Here is a 26868-nt window from a genome sequence, read left to right on the forward strand (position 1 = left end):
GGTTCGCATTGCCGGCAGTAAGTCAGACCTGTTCCCGGTGCATGTTGGACTCCGCCAGGGCTGCCCTTTGTCACCGATTCTGTTCATTATTTTTATGGACAGAATTTCTAGGCGCAGTCAGGGAACGGAGGGTGTCTGTTTTGGTGGCCGCGAGATCTCGTCTCTGCTTTTTGCGGACGATGTGGTCCTGTTGGCTTCATCAAGTCAAGACTTGCAGCGTGCACTGGGGAGGTTTGCAGCCGAGTGCGAAGCGGCGGGGATGAGAATCAGCACCTCCAAATCCGAGGCCATGGTTCTCAGTCGGAAAAAGGTGGATTGCTCCCTCCGGGTTAGGGGGGAGTTGCTCCCTCAAGTGGAGGAGTTTAAGTATCTTGGGGTCTTGTTCACGAGTGAGGGAAAAATGGAGCGGCAGGTCGACAGACGGATCGGTGCGGCGTCTGCAGTAATGCGGTCATTGTACCGGTCTGTTGTGGTGAAGAGGGAGCTGAGTCGTAAGGCGAAGCTCTCAATTTACCGGTCGATCTACGTTCCTACCCTCACCTATGGTCATGAACTCTGGATCATGACCGAAAGAATGAGATCGCGGATACAAGCGGCAGAAATGAGTTTCCTCCGCAGAGTGGCTGGGCGCACCCTTAGGGATAGGGTGAGGAGCTCAGTCACCCGGGAGGAGCTCGGAGTAGAGCCGCTGCTCCTCCGCATCGAGAGGAGCCAGTTGAGGTGGCTCGGGCATCTGTTCCGGATGCCTCCTGGACGCCTCCCTGGGGAGGTGCTCCGGGCTTGTCCCACTGGGAGGAGGCCTCGGGGCAGACCCAGGACACGTTGGAGAGACTATGTCTCCCGGCTGGCCTGGGAACGCCTTGGGGTTCCCCCAGAGGAACTGGAGGAGGTGTGCGGGGAGAGGGAGGTCTGGAGTACTCTGCTCGGACTGCTGCCCCCGCGACCCGGCCCCGGATAAAAGCGGAGGAAGATGGATGGATGGATGGATGTATGAAACTCTTGACATAGTGGGGTGACTTTGTGACAGTTAGACCAACAGCAACCAAACGGCCACATCTCTTGTGTCACTGGCAGTTAGGAGGAAACTGGTGAGTTGTGAAAATGGAGCCTTTGAGAGGCTCTGCTGCAGGTTCTTGTAAGCAACAACAGTGTTTTAGTCTAGAGCAGTAGTACCCTAGCTATGCTGTTCCATCACCCACCCTGGTGGCCTGCAGTCTTGGTGTCAGGGTGGTTGCACAGTGTGCACTGCAAGGCTGATCATGCTCAGAGAAAGAGTAAAGGGTAGGGTAATGAGTAAGCTCACAAACAAGCACAACCAACTTCGATAGCCAGTTACACGGAACAGGGTCACGGTGAGCCGGAGCCTATCCCAGAGACACTGGGCACAAGGGGGTGCACACCCTGGACTGGATGCCAGTCTATCGCAGGGCCACAATTAGATACCCAGGCACACAGCCAGGCAAAGATACCGGAGCAATTGCAGGGCAAGCATGTTGCTCAAGGCCACTACAGTGGAAGGCAGGGATCAAACCAGCCACCTGCAGAGCTAAAGGTAGCTGCTCCAACCACGACGCCACCAGCCACCCCGCAAGCATAACCATTTACATTTTATTTAGGATGTGCTCTGACTTCAAGACATGGTTGGGCATGTGTGTTTAAGTTTCTCTAGTTGTATCAGCATTGGTAGCACTGATGGCCGAGGGGGAGAAGCCAGACTCCTATTTTGACAGTGTGAACACAGTGGTCCAATGGCATACCCAGAATGCCCTTATTTTAAATCCCATCAAAACAGAGGAAATCCTTTTTGGATCCACACAGTTCACACCAGTTCCAGTCACCATTCACAACAAACCTATAAAGCAGTCCTCAACTTTCAAATATCTGGGAGTGTGTGTGTGGATAATGCCCTATCTTGGTCATATCATGTGGATTACATATGTAATAAGGTCCAACAGAGAACCTACTTTTTGAGGAGACTCAGATGTTTTGGTGTCAGCAGGGAGATCCTTTATTTATTCTTTTGTTCCACAATTCGCAGCATTCTGCTATACAGAAGCCCGGTTCGGCTCTGTGGCCTCTCAGTTAAGCTGAAAAGCAGAATTTTAAGACTGCTGAACATTTGCTCAAAGATGGTGGGTCATTCTTTGGTAAATTGTTTCCTCGACAGTTGCACCAAGCATACCCTCAAATTGGCGGAGAAGATCAGTTCAGACCATTCTCATGTTCTACATGAGGAGTTTCAGCTTCTGCCCTCTGGGAGGCATTTTAGGGTGCCAGACTGCAAGAGGAAAAAGTACAAACATTCTTTTATTCCTCATTACATCAGGTCAAAGAGGTAACCCCCCCTCTACCCTATGCACGCATATTTGCACACACACACACACACACACACACACACACACACACACACACACACAAGCAGATACACCCCATTAATTGTTTGGATTTTGATTGATGTACCTGCACTAAATGCAAATGCATATTTATTCATGCTGTTTCTGTGGATTTGTATTTATGTAATGGCTTTTTATTGTTTTGTGTGATTTCTGAGGTAAATTGATTGCTGAGCTGGTGAAGCAAGACAAATTTCTGTGCAAACAGACAATAAAGTCTTATCTTATCTTATCTTATCTTATCTTATCTTATCCTTCAAAGTGTGTCTGGGTCGGTTTTGGTCTTTTTCATTGTGTCAACTTGAATCGGTGTGAACACGAACGTTAGTGCTTCTGTTGGCAGCAGCAGCCTGAGCAAAGGGGCACTGAGACACTGTGATGCCCTCTGCTGGAAATGCGTAGGTATTGTGGCCTGGTGAGATACATCTACATTGGTGATACATCAGAGAAACATCTAGATTCACAATCAGCGAAAGCTCGGTAAGACACGTATTCCTGTCTCTTCTCGTTGAGCAAGGCATTTTCCCTGGATTGGTAAATGACAATAATCATTAATGTCTGAAAAAGTTTTATCATATGAAAACATAAATGAATATGCACATATACATGTATATTGCTGAAAAACAATGAAAATCGAATTTAAAAAGTTCAGCTGAAATAAAAACACAACGAATAAATAGCAAACAAGAGCTTGCAGTTGGAGATTTCAGTTAGTCTGTGTGACTGTGTTCTGGCTGAACAGCTGAGGCCTCGATAGCTGGAATCAGCAGTGAAAAGAATGAAAACCAGAGCAAATAGTTTGATAGAGCACTATTACGGATGAAAAATCAGATAGAGCCGTGATGAGACATTCACTTTCCTGAAGTGTTGTCACTGCCCTGGCAGGTGGTCTGAGGATAGATGAGGCTTGGTTTTGGGCGTGATCTGGCAGGGCTGGGATATAAAAAGAGGTGGTTAAGAGGCAGCGGTGTTGCTGAGGCTCACTGGCTGTGTCACAGTCAGAGACGTCTTCCTCTTCCCCCAGGATTACTCTACTCTCTTGCTGTTTGCTCTTCTCTTCTATTCACAGGTAAGGCAGTAGGTTCACTGTCCCTGGACTCTGAAACTGTTGTTTAGTTTAAGTGATCTTGTGGATGTATGTGATGTAGAGAATGTAGTCCTAGTGGGACCAGTTTACTTTCAACACTCATACAGTTACACACGCACGCACGCACGCACGCACGCACGCACGCACACATGCACGCACATATAAATATGTCTGTTCCCCCAAAACATACACACATTCAGATGTAACTCTTCACACATAAAGTCAAAGATACACAGGAGTCAGTGACAAAATAATGTCACTAACTTAATCACAAAAATAATGTTCTGAACTACCATGAGCTCTGCTATAGTTTTTTCTTTACGTGACTAGAGAATGAGGATGATATGCATGCATCTGTTTGATGCAAACTATCTAGAAGTGTAACAGCACTTTTTTATTTGTGGCTTGTGAAGTTTTTTGAGAGCTTGCTTCGCTAAGTGGATTTGATGCTGCTGACGGCAGAGGATTAGGAGATAGTCAGCCATGGTAATCTACCTCTGATCTCTGTTGCCATACTTGTGCAGCACTTACAGTGTGGCCTGGCCGCAGTTCTATCCTGTGGGATATCCTAAAGAGCTAGGGGGGCGCGGGTGGAGGAGCTGGCACAAGCAGGTGAAAGAATTCAGTACAGGTAGAGGAGCAACAGGTTGAGTATAGAGAACAGAGGTACAGATTTAAACCCCACTTCCAGCTGAAGCCCTTTTCAGAAAGATACTTACCCTGATTTGCACTACTCAAAATACCCACTTTTATAAATAGGTCAAATACTTTTTTACTTTGAATAAAAGCTTTAAGTGAGGAACAACATAATTAAAGTAATAATAATATGCACAGGGTCACATGCAGGGTACAGTGTGGATGGCAGACCAGGCCATTGCGAGACAATCATGCAATTATTAACACTAGATACTAAGATACTAAGGCCAGTTAAAATTTTACAATATTTGACAGTACAATTGAAACACACCTCTGAGCTTTGTGTAAAGCAACCAGAGCACCTAGAGGAAATCCTTGTACATTTGAGGGTAACATACAAATTCAGCACATACTTAGCAAGATTTAAGCCCAGTTCCCAGGACTGGCTCCATTCTACCTTTACCATGAAAGGGATAAGCTGCTCCCATTAATAGATGGATGAAATTAACTATATGAATTTCATTAGTCATATTTGGTTGAACATACCCTTTGATGATGAAGTCAAATCACAAACCACAGCATTAGTACTGCATGTTGTACATTTTTTTCTGGTAAATGAATACATTTAAATGTGCAGCATGTTCCTGTACAGAATTTAGAACTGAAGGTAAGCATTCGGATATGATCAAAAGGGTGAACTGGAATTGTTTTGTATCATATTCAGCTAAATTACAACTAAGAGAAATGTTAACAATGGCTCTCCTTTCTCTTTTTCAAAGGGTGTGAGCTCTCATATCTTGATTGCTGCCTTCCAGCATCTTTAACAGACATTTCATTAACTCGTCTCTGTTGAACTTAGCACGTGTCTGACTGCTGACTTCTGCCCTCAGTTTGTCTGGTTGTGTGTTTGTCAATGTGCTCCTTTTTGTCAGTCCTCTTCTTTCTCAGAGTCACTATGCACATGTCTAACTGCTCTTCCTACCTCGGCAGGATGGCACCATGGTGGCTTCTGGGTCTTATGGTGTCCATCATACTCTGCAAAGGTAAGCTTTGGACATTACTTCGATGGCAGCATTAGGCTAGTGGGTGAGTGGGAAAGGCTTTATAATGGAAATTGTGGCAGTAGTGGGGGGTGTAACTGGATTTAACAGGCTGGCTATTGCAAGTGTAGTCAAACCTGGCAGAGCTTCCAGAGTGCAAGAAGAACTTCAAGGTTTACCACCTAACTGACACATGCTGTGGATGATGGACACTGGGGTGAGGTTGGTACTAAGTAGGACTGAGGTCACTGTATTATGATGCCCCTATGGCCACAAGTACAGGTGAGTGTGGAAAAGTTGAGCAAGTGATGGAACAAGCTCCAGGGAACACTTTATATAGCAGATTGATCCAATTGTCCTAGGGGCAGGCATGTTAACTCCAGTGCACAGATCAGCTCTAATGCTATACACATGACAACCCTCCCCAGCTTCTCAGAGTTGGCAGGAAAAATGAGCAACTCGGACACACTGGTAGCACGGCATTCAGTTGCAGCAGCACTGTTAAACACTACAAGGGCCCTGTAGGGATGATGCAAAATGAAGCTCCTGGGGTCACTTATTCCACTCTCTTTAAAAATTGAGAGTGACATACTAAATCCACCTCCACACCACCCCCAAGAGTGGTATATTGTCCTGTGAACAGTTACTTTCATGTTTTCTGCTTTTGGATTATAATGCAAAATAATTGCAAGTGTTTGGGACACTTCTAATTTTGGCATATATTCTGTGACAAAGGCCTGGAATTATGGTTGACAGATGGACAGAAATTGCTGTAGGTGCTTTTGGGACATAACACCTTGCATTCAGACCTCCAGCTCGCACATAAATGAAGGCGCAATACCACTGTCACTAACCATTGACCCTTGATACTGTACCCCATTCATCTGACTTGTAACCAAGGAAGCACATATCTGGCTCACATTCAGAGCCTTTGTGCGACACACTGTATTTCTGCATATAAGCTAAACCTGTAAGGCTTGTCAGAATACTGACACAAAGGATGACGGGTGTTGACAGTGACATTATCTCATTATCATGGGAGGATATGTAATTTGCATCCACATGCATGCGTGCAAACACACACAGTGTGTAAAGAGAACACACCGATGCAACTGCTTTCGCTTGTTAAAACGTCATGGATCAGAAACTAAATCTCATCAGAGAAAGGATGAACAGAATTGTGGGATCCCATCAGTGAAGGATAGATTTTAGGTTACGTGCAATGTGTTCAAGTTTTTAATAGCTCTACTGATCTCTAAACCTTCAAGGTAATTTCCCACAAGGCTTCCTGAATGATTCCACTGTATTAATTTAAAGGAGGGAAGAAATTATGAAGCATTTTCTCTTTGAAATAAAACATAAGCCAATCCCCTGTATTCCAGGTAAAGGCAGTGAGTGTGACAACTTCACTGACCTGGACTTTCGTGAGTGCTTCATAGGCACCAACCTGTACGTGAAGCTGCTGCTCTACACTCGAGCCAACCTGGACTGTGGCCAGGAGCTCTCTCACAACAACTTTTTGGCCCAGCCACTGTTCAACTTGACCTTGCCAACGACAATGGTCATCCACGGCTACAGACCCACAGGGGCACCACCAATCTGGGTGGACCATATTGTACGACTGCTTGCTGCCCAGGAGGACATGAACATTCTAGTGGTTGACTGGAACCGTGGGGCTGCAAATCTCAACTACTTCACCGCTGTCACCAACACCCGCAGTGTTGCTGCTAACATTTCGGCCTTCATTCAAAAAATGCAGGTAAGTGACACCCGAGAAGCTTATGGCTCGACTGGGTCTGTGAGGTACTGTTCTCTCTCTCTGGGCTTCTGCTCCTGCTCAGTGGGCCTGGAGTTTCAATCCAGCTCAGTTTGTGCCCTTTCAGACATGCATGGAAGAAGCCAATGGCAAACCACTTCCATTCTTGACTTTTCCCCTTTGGAAACCACACACGTGGTTACTATGAGGTGGACTCAACTTGATGGCACATCCATCCATCTCTACATCTTTGTGCTCCTTGTCGCTCCCTGAGACTAGTGTTCTATCTCTGTCAGTGCTGCTGGTCTCACTCTGTGAGTTGTTGCTCTTTCCATGTCTGGGCTTCTGCCCTCATGCACTGTGCTGCATTTGTTTAGGATAATGGTGCCTCCTTGAGTTCCGTGCACCTGATTGGGGTCAGCCTCGGGGCACATGTGGCTGGATTTGTGGGGGCAACACTGAAGGGCAAAATTGGTCGAATAACAGGTCAGGCACTCATCATGAAGATGGTGATTTTACTTTTTGTGCTACTGTGTGTAAACTGGCTTTAGCTACATCTGACTGTATCCCTCCTCGCAGCCCTGGACCCAGCTGGACCTCTATTCACAGGCACACCCCCAGGAGAGCGCCTAGACCCAACTGATGCCCAATTTGTGGATGTCCTGCACACTGACATGGATGGTAGGCCCTAATTGTTTATTGAATTTTAGTGGGCTATAAATGTGTTATTTTGTTACAATATCCTGTATCACCTGAATTGTGTTATAGCAACTACCTTGGGACCCAAAAGTCGCCGATTCAATTCCTACCTCTGGCTGTAGTATTCTTGAGCAAGATACTTTTCCTGTATTGCTCCAGTAAAATTACCCAGCTGTATAAATGGGTAAATAACTGTAAGTACCTTAACATTATAAGTCGCTTTGGGATAAAGCATCAGATAAATGTAATTTTTGCAAGGGGGGTTGCTCTGGATGTACATTTAGTTTCTTCTGTGAGGACCACAGATGAATGCAGGGTGCTTGTGTTCTGATGTGTGAAAAAACACTACAGTTTCTACCAGCAGCGAGATATGGCTGTCGACATAAAAGCTCTTCATAGTGGTAAAACTGTAATCTTCCCACCAAATTTGTACTTGCAACTACATTGCACCATTTTAATGTTTTTTTTTTCTGAAATGTTCCTTGGGAGAAAAGCATCTGCCAAATGAACAAATGTCAACTAAATGAATATATGCAGGGCCGACTCAAATTGACCTTTCTGTGGATATGAGAGGAGAATATGGGGCCACCATGTTTACGGTTTCTATTTACTCCCAGCCCACTGCAACATGGCCAGAGCAATTTTGGTAATTTTACAAAGTATCAGTAAGAGAAAAAACCTCTCTATTTAGCTCCATAAATGGTTATAGTGCAAACAACCACTGAGTTTCCCAGCATTAAGTCCAACTGCTGATCCATCTGCTGCAGCTGCTGTGGCCATGGTGTGGTCAGAGCTTCCTTTTGATATGAGCTGGGTGAAGACTGTGGTCAGGCCTTCCAGTTGGAGTTATGATCTTTGACTGTAGGTTGGGATCTCTCACTGACACACAAACTGAGGCCTCTTCATGAAGATAGTGTGTGTTTCTTAGACTATTGTATAACATGTAGGAGTTACATGTTTTCTTTATGTGCAACTTTTCTTCTGTATTGTTGTTTTTGGATACTTTGTGTGTGCTGTGAGTGAATGACATAGCTATTCGACATGTCACAACAGCTCTAGGTTACAAGGGGTCACTGGGCCACATTGACTTCTATGCCAATGGAGGAGCGGACCAACCTGGTTGCCCCAAGACCATCTTCTCAGGTTGGTACACAGGTCTTTGTGGCCTATATTATACTTTGAACAGGAGCTCTGGGCAAGTTAATATTAGGTCTTTATGGTTGAAATGAAATGTGGAAAAGGAAACAGGATCTTAAATCATTAGAGGGCCAAAAAATGCCTTGAGCAGGCAAAGTAGGGTTGTGAGACAACAATTCTGGTTGCTTGAGTGAATCTCGTACCTTTGCTTTGCCATCATTACATGCATTCTTCCTTGACGGAATATACATATGAACCATTTAAACAAATGAATGAAGAGAATTTAAAAAGCAGACATATTTTATTATATACCAAAGAAACTAAAGCATCAATGGATACTCCAGCCTAAATATCCTGAGATATCATTGTAGAGATTACCAACATACAGTGTGTAATACCCAGCAGTCTACATGTTTTAGACTCATGGTATCACATATACAAAGGCAGCAAGAATTCGTCTTTTTTACAGACTAATCTCTGTATAATAAAGCCTCAACATTTAATCTTCTGTATTTAAATGTATTGAGGGCCATTTGTGAAAGTGATGCACAGAATGCACTCAAACTGGGACTCCTCTCATGTGTGCCTTAACAAACTCACTCCAACAGGGAAGTCTTACTTTGTGTGTGACCACCAGCGATCAGTCTTCCTCTTCCTGTGTGCCCTCAACAAAACCTGCAAATTCACAGCCTACCCATGCTCATCCTACAATGACTTTCTGGATGGGCGATGCCTGCAGTGTGAATCCTTGAGGCCTGTCCCCTGCCCAGTCCTTGGTGAGATGTTCTGGTTGGCAACACTTACACAAGGAGCATCTTGCAAAAGCAACAAGAAAAAAAAACTGATACAAGCAGTCAAAATGATAACAACAGTATGGTGACGAAATGAGACAGGAAGCATTACAATAAAGGTGACAAGAAGAGGTGTGGACTGTGGCTGCTGACACTTATCTGCTTACAGGATATGAGGTCAGCGAATGGAGGGATGCGGTGGTGCGGCTGGGGCAGACAAAGACGTACTTCTCCACCAGTGCAGAGCCCCCCTTCTGTAGTGAGTCAAACAGAAATACAGTCATAATACATCTTTATCAGCTACTTCACAACGAGTAGCATTAGTTTTAGCATAAACAGTGTGATTCAGCAGTCCTGTTCAGATTTCAGGGATCTAGTTTTCACAAAATGTCCTTATACTGAACTATTTTTTTACTTGTAAACTATCTTATAATTGTTACTTAATCTAGAATGCCCAGGAGGGGTGGGCAGCCGCTGGCCCGCCGCTGGCCCTTGGACCCCCAGAGGTTTTTTTTCTCCCTCGATTTTCAGTTGGGAGTTTTTGTTCCTTTCCTTCGTGGCCAGTAGGCATACTTTTAGCTCTATAAAAGTACTATATTATGGTAATCATTAGTCAACTGTCTTCTTTGTTTCTTATCTGATGTATTTGTTTTTCTTGCCTTATTGCCTGCATTAAAGCGCTCTGTGTCACTGCGTGAGAAGAGCACTCTTTAAAAATACATTGAAATGAATATTTCACAACAGTGAAAAAAGGTGGCACGGTGGCACAGTGCCTGGGTGGTGTGAGAGGATGTGGGTTCGATCCCCGCTAAGCCTATGTGGAGCTTGCATGTTCTCCCCGTGTCTACGCGGGTTTCTTCTGGGTGCTCTGGTTTCCTCCCACACTCAAAAGACATGCAGTTCAGGTTCCCCCACAGTGTGTGAGTGACAGAGAGTGTGTGTGTGTTCCACTGATGTATAGATGAGTTACCCATTGTAAGTAGTGTATTTAGCAGTGTAAGTTACCTTAGGGAATAAGGTGTGTGGGCTGATGATACTACATAGAGTTTATTGGAAGTCGCTTTGGACAAAAGCGTCTGCTGAAAAAATAAATGTAATACAAAGAATCTTGAATTTTTATGAACCTTTACCTACATCAGTTGATAGACTCCAGCCTGTCTCAAAGACAGGAGTTCCCCAGTAGAAGACAGAGATGTCCAAAAGACAAATAAAGAAGGGAAATTTGTTTTCCATCACAACAGAGACCAACTACAGGGTAGACATGGTGACATGGAACCAATTCACACGCTGGGGGATTGTGGTCATCAAACTGCATAGTGGCAAGAAAGTGATAGAAGCTCGAATGGACCAGTGAGTACAGTGCAGCCCTCTGCTTGCTTCACCTTTGTGCAGAATGACCAGCTGTCACCATGAGATGTGGTCCTGCAGTCTTTGCCCCACCTTCAGATCCTTAGTCACCACCTAAATCCATACATTAATTTCCACTTAACTCACGCACTCCCACATCCATCCTGATCTGTCTCACCTTCCAATTCCACCCATTTCATTCTACCTCGTCCCAATAACTTTTACCTTTTTTGGCCTCCTTCTGTCTTCTCTCATCTCTGCCACAGCAAAGTGTTTCGGTTTGAGCAATACACAGCCACCCGCATGCTGGCTCAGTTCGATGAAGATCTGCATCCAGTACAGAAAATCTCCATTCGCTTCATCACAGGCAACATGATTGGACCCAAGTACAAATTCCGATTGCTCCGCCTACGGCTCACACCGCTAGAGAACTCTGACAGGTTGGTGTCTTGTGTTTGGTAACTCCACCCATATCATTACCTGCCCCCTGCCTGAGCTCTCTCACAAGCATCTGTGGGTCTTGCTTGCCCTGCTATAACCATCCCTCTTTTTCCCAGGCCTCTGCTCTGTCGCTATGACATCATCCTGGAGGAAAACATAGAGATGTCTTTCAGACCCATGCCATGTGAAGAATCTCACTTGAACTGACATTAGTGAACAATATGCAAAAACTGAGTTCCTGTTCCCTTGTAGGGTGTCTTGTCCCAGTCAGTGTCAAGAGGTCTTGGTACCTTCTGCTTTTAGAAGGTCCTGCTTTTCAGTCAATCCTAGGGGAAGCCAAGATGACCTCTACAGGGTTGAGGGATAATGTCAAGGATACAGCTGCCCTGATCTGAACTTCAGTGACATTAAGCCCATTTGTTTTGACCTGGCACACAATGATTTTTCTTCCAATTCAGCCCTACTGATGTTTACCTCAGAGCTCTTCTTTAAAGCATCATAGATTCAGTTGTTTTCAAAATTAATCATTTGTTTCATGCACGGTAAAACCAGGTCTCATGGGTCCTGCACCAAGGATTTTGCTTTACCTGATCTTAATTGCTTTACTGAAGTATTCAATTATTTTGATAGCTCACATAAAGGTGCAAAAGTAAATTGGATGCTAATTAAAATACGTTCTTTATGAACTGGAGATCTCCAAGACCAGGGTTTGTAACTGCAACTCTATGTCGTTTAAATAAGTAATCTTGAAATCATGTAGTCTTTTAATTGGGAGATTCTGCTGTATTGATCAGTTTGACAACACTTTACTGGTGTATTAGACACTTAGTGCCAAAGCACAACCATACAAAGAAAGCTCAAAGAATGTGGTACATAGGAAGTAAAACATATACACAATTGTTTTGTAAGTAATGTAATTTCTCATTCTTCAGGGCACTTCGGGAAATTGCTGAAGTATTTTAGCCTCCTCCCCTTTTACGCCTTAACAGGTTGCAGTCAAGAATCACTCTTGGCTTCTCCAGCAGCATCACAGTGTCAGTAACAGCTTTTTTAGCAGACTTTCGATGGCTCCTCAAAATACTTAACAAACTGTATATTTTCATGTACAATTACACATAAATCCATGTATAATTTTTTATTACATTGAACTCTTTTTATATCTGGATGAAAGTGAATTAAAAAAGAACATATTGTGTAACTACATCCATTATTTTTTACTGTGTTTTGATTGCATTTGGGACTACTGATAATAGTACTATTATTAATAGTATTATTGTAAATTACTCTTTCAAAATCATGATCAGTCACATATCATCTACATTCTATACCTAAAACAAAGTTTACATTTTCAAAACAACAAATGCAACCCACAAAACACTACATTAATCAAACACATTTTACCTACAAAATGCCCTAAAATATTTCACAGCATCCTCAGAAAGAAAACAGGTTGTCTGCTCAAACTGTAAAATTGTATAGTTATTATAATTTCATCAGCGTTTCTGTCTTAGTATGACATTGTCAACAGAGTTAATAATTCCTGAATTATTCAGAATGACTAAACTCTTTCTATAATCCATGATTCCAGAGCAGGGAACAGTTTTGTGTGATAGTATATGAGGATATCACACAGATTAATTACTGTGAATATATGCTCTAATGAGTTTCAATATTTTACTGTGCTGTCTACACAAAAATGCAAATAAAATGTGAGATGCCACAAAATACATTTCAGCATGGAAAACTGAAATACACACACACACACACACACACACACACACACACACACACACACACACACACACACACACACTTGCTGAAACTGCTTGTCCCAAGCAAGGTTGCGGTCAGTCCATCACAAGGCACCCCAAACGGGACTTGAACCCCAGACCCACGAGAGAGCAGGACCTGGCCAAACCCGCTGCGCCACCGCACCCCCCAAAAACTGTAATAGCAAAACAAAAACACAGGTAAAAATCTTGGTATAAGTTTATGCATATAAAATATTTTGTTCAGGTTATATATTTTTCCATGGATGTTCTGTTACACAATGCAGTTACCATTAAACTCTGCAGACCCAACATGTGCTCTGGAATAAAACTTCACTAAACCTCAAGTCTTAAAGAATTGCAAATCTTTTGCTTGGTAACAACCTCTCATTGCACTCCATTGCTTGGTTACAACCTCGTAGTCCTTCCACTGTAACATCTTCTCAACTCCAAAAGGATGTGAGCAGGAAGTTGGGAAAGAACTTTTCTCCTTTCCAGCCTATTTAAAAACAAACATTCACAGATCGCAGCTTTAATCTCTTTAATACCACTGAACCAAAGCCAAACATATTTGTTCTAGCATACTGACAAAAAGCACTATACCACATATCTGTTATGTTTGGGTCAAAAACTCGCAGACAAGGACAACATGTGTGCTGAAGTAACTCAGTGTTCAAGTTACTTCAGTCATTGGCATGAACGTCCTCAAACTATGAAGCGCTTGTTGGTTATCAAATAGTTGTATGGGTCCCCCTCAAATGGCAGTGGTGGAGGGTGATTGTAGATGCCCATCACAAAAATGGCAATAGTTCCCACAGTCATGACTGGTGTTACCAAGAAGAGGCAGAGGCGGTCGATGGTTCGAGCAATTCCACTCCAGTTATCCTTTTCCTTGGGGAGAGGGGAGAAACAACAAGAACTTCTGCAGGAGTACAAAGATTTTTGTTGGTGAATTTGTAAAATACTAGATGAAGAATAGTGCAGAATAGAAATAGTGAAGAATAGAAGAAATAGTGCAATGGTAAAAAAATGATTACAACAAATTGAGAAATTATTTTATAGGACACCTACAAGAGTCAGCTATGCTTATACACATTTTTCTGGATTACAGCATGATACAGGAGCTACTGATGCAATTCTACTCTGCAGTCATTGAGTCCGTCCTCTGCACCTCTATAACTGTCTGGTTCGGCTCAGCTACGAAGTCAGACATCAGAAGACTGCAGCGGATAGTTCGGACTGCTGGAAGAATCATCGGCACATCCCCCCCAGCTCTCGGAGAACTGCACTCGTCCAGAGTCAGTAAAAGGGCTAGCAAAATCATTCTAGACCCCTCACATCCAGGCCACTTCCTCTTCGAACCCTTGCCATCTGGCCGGCGCTACAGAGCACTGAGTACCAGGACAGCCAGGCATAAGAAAAGTTTCTTTCCTCAGGCCATCTACCTCATGAACACCTAAATCTCTCCCCTAGAGAGTAAACCGTGCAATACATAATGCTGTTTATATTTATAACTATTTATCACATATCTCTTACTCACACTCCCTTGCATTTGTATCTAGTGACTATTTTTGTATATTGGGTACTTTATATTTTTAAATATTTTTTATCCCTTGCTCACATACTCTATCTTCTCACCTGTCTTGTCACTGTCATTCTGTCTGTGCTGTGGTAGTTCCTGTCACCAAGACAAATTCCTTGTATGTGCGAACACACTTGGCAATAAAGCTCGTTCTGATTCTGATTCTGATTCTGATATGTTAACTTGAGGACGTGTTTGAATGACCTACTAGTTTGGCTTGCAATGTCGTTCAATTAATTGATTAACAGGAAGCATCAGTTGTTTTTTCTATAGACTTGATAACCCAAAACCCTCATGATATTCTGAACAAACATTCTAAGGGTATATGAAACAACTGAAGACCACAAGTGACATCATTCATATGTAACATAACAACAGAGAAGGCAGGGGAGGTGGTAGAACACTGGTTAAATCTTCTGTTTTGGACCCAAAGGTCACAGGTTTGAATCCCACCTTTGGCTGTAGTACCCTTGAGCAAGGTACTTAGCCTAAATTGCTCAACTAAATTTACATTTATTTATTTCTTTAGCAGATGCTTTTCTCCAAAGCAACTTCCAATGACATCTATGTAGTGTTATCAGCCCACACACCTTATTCGCCAAGGTTACTTACACTGCTAGGCACACTGCTTACAATGGGTCACTAAATGCACCCAGCAATGTAAATGCGTCAATAACTGTAGGCAGTTTAACACTATAAGTCACTTTAGAGACAAGCATCGGCTACATGAATAAATGTAAATGAGATGGGGTGCACCCTGTGACACATACACCTTGTAAACCTGTATGGATGAGTTGAAACTGAAAGGTAAGCCAAACAAGTCAGAAATGTTTTCTCCCTCCACCTTGGCATTAGCAGCAGTATAAAGTCATCAAGACCTCTTACCTCATTGTAATCGTTTTTCTCATGCATGTACTTGATAATGTAATTTGCTCCATCCACTGCTGGCTTCAACTCGGAAAAGAGCTGCTCACTCGCAACATCCTCACTGTTCAATTTGCATGCTAAATGGAGAACAATAGAATACACAGAGGTTTGGGGTAGGAGCAAATTTTACTTTCCTACATACTGTATATTTCTTTGAATCTGCATTTCATTTTTTTAATGTTGCTTACATAAATATATTCATGCGTAAACAACTGTCTTGCGTGATGGAATGTGGTGCTGTCCAACTTCCTGTGTGTGTGAGTGTCCTGTGTTGCATACTGTTAGTTGCAGCACTGGCCTCTCTCTTACGTGCAGCAGGGGTGGCGCGGGGGGACAGGCCGTGTCTCTTGGATTGCTTCTCGAACATGAGCTCACTGCGTGACTTGATGCTGTAGTACTCATCAGCCTTGGCAATGTAGCCCACTGAGCTGCTACGCCGGGGCACAGCCCCCTCCCAACCGGGCTCACTCTCCGCTGGCCGTGACATATGCAGAAGGCGAGGGAGCCTCTCCAGAAAGAACTGAGGGAAGTTGAAGGACCCATGCAGGTGGAGAACAAGATGTGAATAAATGCTTTCCCACATTGCCAAGGCCTTTTTTATTTCAGTATCAATTTATTAAGACATTATTTATATATTTTCTTTATTGACAACATTTACTTGCTGTGCAGCAGCCATGCAGATGTACTGATGTAAAAAGGGAGAGATTAGCCTCGGTACCTCTTTGGTCCACTCAGACATGATATGTGTGCTGGGGGTGCGGAAGTGGAGATTCAATACGATGACACAGTTGAGTACGACAACAGTGACCAGCACCATGATGAACATAAGGTACCTGAGGGGGGAGTCATCCGAGATCATATCAGTGGCAAACAGAACATTACACTCATTTCAATTAAAATAACATCGAGGCAAAGGTTAGTGCACCAGTGCTTGAAAACTACATACATGCCCTGATTTGGAAAATCAACATGCACTACACACATGTAACCGGAGACACTGCTTCCATCGATCCACTCAGTGCCAGTGTGGTCTACAGTACTACATCATCAACCGGCTTGCCCGTACTTCACAATAAGGGGGATGGCCATGGAGGTTTCAGGCAGCCTCTGGGAGACCAGCAGCAGGAACACAGACTGGGCCAGGAGAACAGAGATGGACAGGGTCATCTTCTCCCCACCTGTAGAAGCAACAGCATGCTGTCTGTTTTTTCTTGCACACAGAAACAAATGCATATGCTTCAAAACATGCACAAATACACACGCACACACTTGCAATCACTCAAAAACTTGCAGGTACACACAAAGGTTTGGGGACATAAGATACAGGACATTTCTATAGAGGACTGCCACTGAGAGCATCCTGACCAACTGTGCTGTTGTGTGATATGCCAGCTGGACAGCCACCGAGCGGAAAGATCTGCATTGTGTGGTGAAGGCGGCCCAGTGGATTGTCAGGGTGGAGCTCCCCAACTTGGACACAATCTATGCAAGCCGACTGAGAAAGAAGGTTGGCAGTATCATCAAGGACACCACACACCTGGTCACTCCCTGGTTGACCCTCTGCTGTCTGGCAAAAACAGTGTGGGACAGTAAAAACCGGCACCAGCAGACTGAGGAGCAGCTTCTTCCCCAGAGATGTGGCCTTCATCACAGCCTCCTTGCTCAACCAAGAGGAGGTTGATCACAAAGCCAGCTGCCACCTCCATTACTCCACTCCGCCCCCCCGAAAGCTGCTAAGGACTGAAGACTCCAAAGCTTTTCAGTGCAATTCGTATTTATTCTGTCTTAATTCTTATTTATTTATTTATTTACTAACTTATTTACCTATTAACTTATTTGGTTTTTTGTATCAAGTCTTCTTTGTGCTGCTGTTCTTCCGAGGGTTGCCATACGAAATTTCATTGTATTGTATACAGTGACAATAAAGTATCTTATGTTAAACAGGGAAAGGTTAAGCTTGCAGGTGTATAATGATTTTCAGTGCACCTGCTGATAAAAGTATCAGAACAATTACCGTATTCCCCTCGCATTGTATTATCAAATGTAAGTATTGCAAAAAAGGTCCACGTTTTGACATTTCCCTAAAAGTATGCATAGTGTGATCAGCAGAGGGAGCTCTTACTGTCTGCTGGTAGGTAGTAGACCAGCGATGCGAGGAAGGAGATGAGTACACAGGGGATGATGATGTTGACAATGTAGAAGAGTGGCTTGCGCTTGATTATGAGGTAGAAGGTGATGTCCTGGTGCTTGTTGCTCTCCAGCGGGATATCCTTGTATGTGTTCCGCTTGGCTGGCTTGTGGATGATCTCCCACTCCCCATTCTCTGAGGGAAGCAGCTATTAGCTTCTCAACAAAACATTATTTTGTTCATGAAAAAAAGAAAGGGATGGTGGAGAAGGAAAGTGCACTGCTACCTGTGAAGGCTGCAGGGTCAATGGTAATCCACTCTACTTTGTAAGATCTCCCAAGGCCATCTTCATCTACCTTCAACTGCATGGTGATCTCCTTGGCATTGTAGGTCAGGGAACTGGACAAGAAAACAAGTGGAAAAACCATGCTGACAAAGGCTCTCAATACTAGACTGGTGTGGTAAAGCAACAGTTACTTGAGGGTGTTCATGCCAATGACTGGAGTTACTTAAACATTTGAGTTACTTCAGCACATATGTGGTCCTTGCCTGAACTTGAGTGTGCAGTTCTGCCAATCGAAGGGGAAGTAGTTGACATTGATGGCACAAGAGCTACGGAAGATGGCTGGAGGCAGCCAGTAGACATAGCCATAGTCATAGACCAAGACGTTGCAGTAATAGGCCACCTGAAACTGGGCATCATTGCTGCAGAGGTGAAATGCAAGGTAGGTCATTTAGTAGTAACAGCCATTGCCTTGCAACCAAAGGACCTGGGTTCAAATTCTGTTCCTGCTACAATACCTTTCAGCAAGGTACTAATCCTGGATTTCTCAATTAAGAATACCCTTTTGCATAAATAGGCAAATTGTTAATACATTAATATACAACCTTAACTTCAGCTTGCGTAAATCTGTCAGCTAAAAAACAAACCTATACATGCATACATAAATAAGGCACTGTGACCAGTAGGCTGCTGGATTCAGCTCCCCAGAAGATAGGGATGAGGCAATTGTATGTGTGAATCAATACACTCTCACTTACTTGTTCTCTAGCACAATCTCAGGCAGCCAGACCATACTGGGGGGCAGGCGCAAAATGTCAATGTCCCCATATTCTGACTTGTTCCATGAAAGTCTGCTGTCATACCATCCCTGTGTACACATACCCATACACACAGATGAGTGATCCCACAGATGCTGTCTGCAAAGCAGTGTAACCTGAGCATGGCTTTCCAGTTTGGGGATATACAAATATGCTTTAGTGCTGGTGTGTACCAGGTGGGAGGCTTCATCTAAATCGGTCCCTCCAAACACATATATCACCATGTAGATCAGGAGAATGTAATTATTACATTATTACATTGTACTAGCAAACAATGCCAACTGGTTTCCTATGAAGTTTATTAGAGGTGTTCTGTCAGGAGTTAAAGTGTTTACACTCAGAGTACTGGGAGTATTTCTGACTGCTATAGTACAAGCTTAGATGGTACAAGCTTAGATGGCACTGGGAATATTTCTGACAGATTTAGCAGTGTGTTTAACAAAGAACTGGGTCTATATGTCTCCTTACTTACATGCTCCATCCACACATTGGTCAGGAGAGTTTCATCAGCTTCTTTCTAAAAAATTAAAAGCCAGCCACATCAAAACAAAACATTGTTTAACTGAAAGTACAGAAATGTATTATTACTGTAAACCACAATTACTATTATTGAATCCACTAAATGGGGGTATGTCCATGTTGGCTATGGCTTCTTGTACTGTATAGCACACACACACACATTTTCTGAACCGCTTGTCCCATACGGGGTCGCGGGGAACCGGAGCCTACCCGGCAACACAGGGCGTAAGGCCGGAGGGGGAGGGGACACACCCAGGATGGGACGCCAGTCCGCCGCAAGGCACCCCAAGCGGGACTCGAACCCCAGACCCACCAGAGAGCAGGACCCGGTCCAACCCGCTGCGCCACCGCATCCCCCTTTGTACTGTATAGCCTATATTCTAAATAAAGGAACTCTTGCAAAAATCTGCCAGTTGAATTTTCTGGCATGAAACTTAGACCTGTATTAATTTTGAGAAGTCCAGCATGGTGGAGAAGACATATTTTTTTCATATGCTGCCCATCCAAGAACTATGGAAGCAGGGTAGAAAAATATAGAGATGCTCCTAAAAGGCATACCAGTGAGATCAGGTTGGACAATGTGAGGCCCAGATAGACAGTCACTGCTTCATCTTTGCTGGCCACTGGCCGTAACTCCTTGTTGTAGGCACGTTCCTTGAACAGATGGTTAATGAGGCGCTCCTCCTCATTTCTTCCCAGGCTTCCTGAAATGCGCACAGAGTCAAACAGGTTTCAGCAGAGAGCTTGGCTTTGCATTGTATCACACAGCATACAGACATTGCTCCAATAAAGAAATTTGTAAAATTTTCATGAAAATTTTAGGAAGCTTTTTCTTTTCTGAGCAGTATAATTAATAGAGCAAGAAAATCGCAAGATACAATGAATGTCCTTCCCTTTTATATGTAATTCAAGGTAAAATCAAATGATTCAATTGTGATATTCAATTTATTTTTAGAGTGCTCTTCTTGCAAAGTGAAACAGCACACTAAACAGAGACATAAGACAGAGAGTAGTCTATTTATTAAATTGCTACAGTATCCACCCAGTTAGTAAAACTGTAAGTATGGCTAGTATTGGCCAAGGAGGAAATGAACAAAAAAATTCCCAACCAAAAGGCAGGGGGAAAACCTCTGGGGGTCCAAGTGCCAGTGCTTGCCCACCCCTCCTGGGCATTCTACATTAAAAAGACTCAAGACAATTTACAACTATAATAAGATGATATTCTTAGGACACCACTCAGCAAAAATATAATAAATTACTTCTAAAACAACATATGGTATGATAAGTCATTAACACAGAAAACAAATAAATATGTAAATACAACATTCTTGCTGTTTAAATCTGCATTAACCTTTGCTTTGATGTATTGGAATGTATTTGTAAATGCTACTGAATCTGTTTTGCAGTACTGCGGTTCATTATTTTGCTGGCCCATTTTAACTCTTGTCTGATTCACGGCTTACCTGCTACGAAGACCAACAGGAGAAGCAGCATGGACAGAAGAAAACAAGGGATTTTCATTTCAGCTTTGTTCCTCCGTCACATCCACAAACTCCAGTGACAAAATCTAGGCAAGTCCCTCTATACCCAGTAGTGAGTGACAGTAGCAGGTGAGGCAACAAATGGCAAAAAATAGCCCCGTCGTTGAGTCTAGGGCATCATGGGGAGGGCATGGAGACAGGGAACTGGTGGACAACAAAGCAACAAAGGAGCATGTGGGATTTCAGTCTTCCCAGTTAGATGGCAACATTATCAGAATACAGCAGCAGTTTTTCAAAACTAGTATACACACAAAGCCCATGACCAAACACACATTCTGATTCTCAACACTGTAAATACACGACAAGGGAAAAGTTATTCGCAGCTCGAGTAATACGTACAAGTAAAAATAATCAATGAGGCTTATTAAATCACCTGTGCTTAAATTAATAGACACAAGATCTGTATCTAACTAAGCCTTAGACTAAGGCGCCGTGTCTAAACGTGAGCTGCTCTACACAATTATAATTATGTCAGTGTACAGCAGCCGGATATGTACATTGCCAAAATCATAATGACGTATAATACATTGAGAATTATTTATTATATTATATATATCCAGTGTGTGTGCTGTCACGCACAAACACAAAAAAAAGCTACAGACGCGCGAAGAAACTCACTCAAACTGCTGCTCAGCAGCACAGTGACAGACAAGTCAGTCAGTGACAGTGTGAGTGGACTGGGAACTTGGCTGATTTAAACTTGGTCGCCGCGAAAGCTAAGACCGCAAAACAAATCGGTCGACATCCGCTATTGTGTGGCGGGCTTTTACCACAAATTCGCAGGAAAAACTGTCGCATTTGGGACACGCGGGCTACACGTAAGAGAAACGTGTGCAAAGACGCAGCTGCTCAACGAGCGGCTCGCGCAACAAGCACTCAGCTCCCAGAACGCGAGTGACGCGCACGTCGGGCGACGTCAAACGGCGTCAAACGTCATCCGCCTGTGGAAAAACGGCTCCCGCGTATATGTGACGGGGAAGCGCGAGGCAGTCGGCACTCGGGGAACGTGTGCGGTACAGTACGGCTGGAATCCGGGCTGAGGGCGGTGCTTAGTTTCCGAGAAGAAAACGTACATATCCACTTGTAATACACGAGCTCTTTTTTTTTTTTACTGAAGCATCTGTGTGCCTGCCTGCTGCTGCTTCTCGTGTGGCAGTTACACACACACACACACACACACACACACACACACACACGTATCCTCGGGTTCTCAGTGCACAACGACGACGTCACATTGATTTTTTGTGGAGGTGGCAATCTGTAAGGCATTTCACTCAGTAATGACAAGAATAACTAAGCTCTTAGATTCGCTGTTGTCCTATTGATAACTAACGCATAACACGCCACGATAACAGTCAAATGTCAGTGTTTGTCTGACATGATGATTACAAAGAGTCCGAACACAAATTACAACACGACACGTGCGCAGACTGTCACTGTCGTGTTCATCGAACACGGACTGAGCGATGGGGCCAATACCGGCGGGAACGAATCGTTATTTTCAGGACAAAAACGTAAAAAATATATCTAAGCACTTTCAAGCGAGTCGGTGTTTGTGTCAATTCTCCATGCGAGACGTCCAGTATGAGTATTGACCGTAGACGGTCATGTCGCACTTCCACAGAGACATGATCATATCTGTCATCATGACACCTGTGCTGTGCTGTTTTGAACGAAGCAGGAACTTGGGACCTACACCCTATTTCGGTTATTTTCGGTTTCACTCAGTCTCATTAATTAATTTAGAAATGAATTCATTCATTCCTGCTTAATTACATGCGAGTGGCAAAAACTTGACGCTGAAACGCGGAGCTGGGAAAGATTTGTCTCGTGACTCGGCGAGTGACGGCTGTCCATAATCATTATTATGCCACGCGGGCCTGCGCGTGAGTCTGAATAAAGAAGAAACTGCACGCAGCACGGGCTAACAACATCTGTATTTGTTTTCCCCCTAGAACGTTGTTATTTATTATTCTGGCCAGCTGATGTCACCATAATTCTCTACTTCGCGGGTTTCTACAGTACACCCACTCCTCCCCGCATCACTGTAAACTCGGATGGATGACTTCACTCTTGCGACTGGATTTCCTTCATTGTCCCGGGATCTCCCAGCCTTCCCCACCAGACCCCTGCGAGCGCGCGCAGCACGACAGCAGTTCCTCGCGCGACGCGGGCGGTGGCTGGTGGTCCCGTGCTCCCGGCTCCGGCTCCGTCCGTGACTCGCATCCCGCGCCGCCTCCAGCAGAAGGGAGTTACAAAGCGACAGATTATTGTTTCGTTGCTTGCCTTTTGGAGGCTGCACTCTCCAGTCGTGTGCCGTGATGTCCGAGGTCCTGCCGTACAGCGAGGGCAAAATGAACGGCTACGCGGCGGAGAGCGACGTGAACCAGATCTCCTTCAGCTGCGGGCTGCAGGACACCAATTCCTTCTTTGGGGCATCGCAGGCAAAAAGGCCCCCCAAACTTGCTCAGATCGGCAGAGCCAAGCACGGTAAGAGCTCGGATTTGAGAACGTTTTTTACTGCGCTTCTTCGTTGTTGTTGTGCGTGAAGAGCTCGTGAAGAAATCATCATGTGAGCAGCAAGTCTTTGTACTTGATACTTTGTGCTTGATATTCTCATATAGTTTTATCAGCTACTCGTGTGATGAACACTGATTCATATGGTGGAAAGAAACAAACTAACTGTACTTATCACGCATCTGTATCGAAGTGTCTCGAGTCTTCCTGCTCATCATGTAATGAACACATGGTTTTTTCTACCAGATCACATGACATGTAAGTTGCTTTGGAGAAAAGTGTCTGCTGAATGAATATGTACATGTAAATGTATTTTTAACATTTCTTAGTAAGTGGAAAATGTTTTGATGTAAACTGGAATCAATGAATGTAGAACAAACTAGCCGAGAACTGGAGACATTGCTTGTTGTGCATACACGGACATCGTGATCATCGTGCTTGTTTTCTACTAATCTCTGCAGTGAGTGCGTAGAACATGAAGGACAGCTTTTGAATACAGTAATAACGAGAACGGTACTGTACCTGGCACCGCCTGAACTGGTGCAGCACGGACGCGTTCCGCAATTTAATAATGTGCAGCATCGCGGAGGCAGGTGCCGCGGGGACCCGACTGCTGCAGCAGCGCATCTATGACACACACGTGGCTCCACGTGGCAACCTGTTCATGCTTAACTTACAGCTAATATCAATGTAAGAGCTTGGAGCAGAAGGAGACCAAGTGGGAAAGCGGGATGCAAGATCCCTCGACAGTGTGGGATTGTAGTGGGATTGACAGTTGGGACTGCAGTCTGTGCCATCAAAGTCTCATGGCAATCCCTTAACCACATGTAGGCGACTATTAATTTTGGTCAAACTGGCTGTCTTACTCTGACTTTTTATATGCGCAAAATAAGCATTTTCTTAAACATCTGTTTCCTGCTTTGCAGTGGTCATCGAAGACGACCGAATACACGAGGTGCTCAAAGGAATGTCGGACAAATCACGAGCCGGTGTGTAAACACAAGTGATGCCTTCAGTGTTTTTTCATCACATTTACATCATGATCACCTGCTGGACACACTTGTCGGATGCTGAGTTGTGAAGGATTGCAAGGGAGCACAAAGCGCTTGGCGATGGAGAACGCCGGATTAGAAGAACACAGGAAGAGACAGGGGGAGGGAGAGAAAGAGAGAGATCGAGCTATTGTTGTTGGCATTTCACCAGACAAAACGCAAATTTAGACCACCGCTGCACGAGACGCTGCTGGTCCGCGCAGCGACACACGGCGATGGACGCACTTTACCATTTCTTCAGCACATTCTTCCAGAAAGGGCCCTGTATGCAACTGCGACGACCACAGAAACATGTCCAGGTGTGCTGATCGCCATCAGCCCGTTTCTACCCCTGCAGAGTGTGAGACGGGCTGGCGACGCTGCGCACGGAGAAGACGGAGCTGCGAAACTGCAACATTCGCGACGCCGCGTCGTGCAAAAACAAAGAAAACCCCCAGCGACGCGTGTAAAATAAGACAGGCCACAGCCGAGAATAATCTGCGTTCTTTGTTATACATGAACACTTCTTTTTTGCATTCGTTTCTGGCTCTGCCAATTTTTGTGTGTTTAAACGGTATATTTACGGCAAAAAATAGCGTAGATATATGTTTTTTCCAGCACCGTCGTTGGACAGTTAAACGTAGAGAAGGGACGACGAACACGAGAGGCGATTTATTACTCTCTCTCTCTCTCTACATATATATATATATATTTAAAATAATGACACACAACCGAACGTTTTCCATCTGTTTCGCATGACGGTTTGCTCCGGTGCCAAAACGAAAGGGCATTTTCACCGCTCATTACAGCGCGTACTGTGTTTTTTTTTTTTAAACAGATTTCATATGTGTATTTTTATATCTAATTTCAATCTGTTTGTTATTTTAAAAAAGCTCATACGCCAGTGTAACGTTTACAGTCCACCAAGGAGAGTGTGCTCAGATTGAGACGAAAAAAAAAAAGGCCATGATCTGAAATTTTATTTTCATTAGCTTGTTCTGTCAAGTATTTTACTTTAAGATTTCTTGATGTGTTTTTGCACACGTAATTAGTAAGCTGTTATTATGAAGCATGAAATGGGTAGTGTTCACGATTTTACAGTCCGTAACGGTTCATCAGCATATCTACTTACATCTATGTAATAACGGCTATGTATGTATAAAGTTGTTTATTATGTGACTATTTTGTACCGTTCTTAAAGACTATCAAGCCATTATTTGATGTGCATGATATCTAAATATTTTCAATACATTTATGAAACAGAAATGGAAATTCTGACATTCTAAGAATGATAAATTGTATATTATGATGCCCTTTCACAGTATTAGGTGAATGAATAAATACAGTGAGACAAAGCAAAGGTGCTGAACTTTCCTTTACTATTCTTATTACTATAACTGTGTTCATAATGTATGTTTGTATACATTTGTTCCCCTGAAATCGATGCAAAACTTAATTGTGCCCACCCAAATTCAGTTTGTGACTTGCAAAGACGGAATACCAAAGTCCAAAAATAGGTCTTTCGGCTGCAAAACCATTTATTCAGCCTGAATTTCCCCAGTGCAATATTCATGCAGTCATAATAGCATTTTAACCATACTAAATATTGATTCATACAAATAAATTACAGTCATATCCATTCCCACCTTGGGAAGTAGCAACATTAAACTTGTGGGACAAAGAGGGCATTGGAGTAATACTTGGTTATGTTTTCTTGCCTTCCCTTAGTATTGAAACAAGGGAAGAGGGGATCTTTCAGACTTTTTTCTAGATACGGGAGGGAATTGTCCTGATGCAATCTCTGGTTTCCAAGAAAGCGAGTGGAGTTGATTCTCATATCACAGTTAATTTAATTTCTACTGCAAGGGATTGGAAGGAAGAGGGTGCAGCGGTGCAGCCGATTTGGTTTGTGCCTGCTGTCTGGTGGGTCTGGGGTTCAAGTCCTGCTTGGGGTGCCTTGTGATGGACTGGCGTTCCGCCCTGGGTGTGTCCCCTCCCCCTCCAATCCTATGCCCTGTGTTGCCAGGTTTGGCTCCGGTTTGCCGTGACCCTTCTTGAGACAAATGGTTTCAGTCAATGTGTGTGGGTTTGGAAGGGACAATGCAAGAAAAATGTAGTCCAATGCAACCAGAGTGCTCTGGTGCCTGTCTCAGTGGGATAGGACATAAGGCACAGTACACCCTGGATGAGATGCCAGTCCATCATAGCACAATCACACATTTATATTACAGGCAATTTAGAGCCACCCCAAAAGCCATGTCTCACAGACTGATCTGAATTTGAACCCACATCCAAAGTGCAGGCATTGTGAGGCACCAGTGGTACCTGCTGCTTCTTTGTCATGAGAGAACAATTAAAGATTAATAAAACAAAAAAATACAGGGAATAACCATTTCTTATAATGTTGTGGCCAAAGCTACACCTCA

The 26868-nt window shown here is 43.8% G+C and overlaps 3 protein-coding genes across 4 annotated transcripts; 2 read left to right on the top strand and 1 right to left on the bottom strand.

Moving 5' to 3' along the window:
• The first annotated feature begins 5104 nt into the window (after positions 1–5104).
• Positions 5105–13021, top strand: lipib (lipase, member Ib). The gene is made up of 10 exons (XM_018761014.2): positions 5105–5159; positions 6539–6915; positions 7290–7398; positions 7492–7593; positions 8665–8754; positions 9357–9524; positions 9709–9798; positions 10781–10889; positions 11153–11326; positions 11444–13021. The coding sequence occupies exons 1-10, from the start codon at positions 5108–5110 to the stop codon at positions 11532–11534; spliced, it is 1362 nt and encodes a 453-aa protein (XP_018616530.1). The 5' UTR covers positions 5105–5107; the 3' UTR covers positions 11535–13021.
• A 233-nt stretch (positions 13022–13254) lies between these two features.
• On the bottom strand, positions 13255–21783 carry chrnd (cholinergic receptor, nicotinic, delta (muscle)). Of its 2 annotated transcripts, none has more exons than XM_018760871.2 (13): positions 21513–21783; positions 20817–21038; positions 19912–20057; positions 19307–19351; positions 18775–18884; positions 18283–18438; positions 18020–18132; positions 17728–17928; positions 16672–16783; positions 16324–16438; positions 15915–16125; positions 15564–15682; positions 13255–13987 (listed from the first exon to the last, which is right to left on the bottom strand). In XM_018760871.2, the coding sequence occupies exons 2-13, from the start codon at positions 20872–20874 to the stop codon at positions 13802–13804; spliced, it is 1572 nt and encodes a 523-aa protein (XP_018616387.1). In that variant the 5' UTR covers positions 20875–21038; positions 21513–21783; the 3' UTR covers positions 13255–13801. The 2 variants fall into 2 exon arrangements, with proteins under 2 accessions (XP_018616387.1, XP_018616386.1); XM_018760870.2 differs by having other exon boundaries at positions 16264–16438.
• A 292-nt stretch (positions 21784–22075) lies between these two features.
• Positions 22076–25750, top strand: LOC108939567 (calcium/calmodulin-dependent protein kinase II inhibitor 2-like). Its single transcript, XM_029248833.1, has 2 exons — positions 22076–23384; positions 24338–25750. The coding sequence occupies exons 1-2, from the start codon at positions 23216–23218 to the stop codon at positions 24406–24408; spliced, it is 240 nt and encodes a 79-aa protein (XP_029104666.1). The 5' UTR covers positions 22076–23215; the 3' UTR covers positions 24409–25750.
• The last annotated feature ends 1118 nt before the right edge of the window (positions 25751–26868 follow it).

This window comes from Scleropages formosus, chromosome 24 (assembly GCF_900964775.1).
Source record: "Scleropages formosus chromosome 24, fSclFor1.1, whole genome shotgun sequence".
NCBI lineage: Eukaryota > Metazoa > Chordata > Actinopteri > Osteoglossiformes > Osteoglossidae > Scleropages > Scleropages formosus.

Coding starts and splice junctions, on each gene's coding strand:
- lipib (XM_018761014.2), top strand. CDS start 5,108: ATGGCACCATGGTGGCTTCTGGGTCTTATGGTGTCCATCATACTCTGC. Junction 5,160..6,538: donor GTCCATCATACTCTGCAAAG/GTAAGCTTTGGA, acceptor CCTGTATTCCAG/GTAAAGGCAGTGAGTGTGAC. Junction 11,327..11,443: donor CCGCTAGAGAACTCTGACAG/GTTGGTGTCTTG, acceptor TCTTTTTCCCAG/GCCTCTGCTCTGTCGCTATG.
- chrnd (XM_018760870.2), bottom strand. CDS start 20,874: ATGAAAATCCCTTGTTTTCTTCTGTCCATGCTGCTTCTCCTGTTGGTC. Junction 20,058..20,816: donor CCTGTTGGTCTTCGTAGCAG/GTAAGCCGTGAA, acceptor TGCGCATTTCAG/GAAGCCTGGGAAGAAATGAG. Junction 18,439..18,774: donor GAGATTGTGCTAGAGAACAA/GTAAGTGAGAGT, acceptor TCACCTCTGCAG/CAATGATGCCCAGTTTCAGG.
- LOC108939567 (XM_029248833.1), top strand. CDS start 23,216: ATGTCCGAGGTCCTGCCGTACAGCGAGGGCAAAATGAACGGCTACGCG. Junction 23,385..24,337: donor GATCGGCAGAGCCAAGCACG/GTAAGAGCTCGG, acceptor CCTGCTTTGCAG/TGGTCATCGAAGACGACCGA.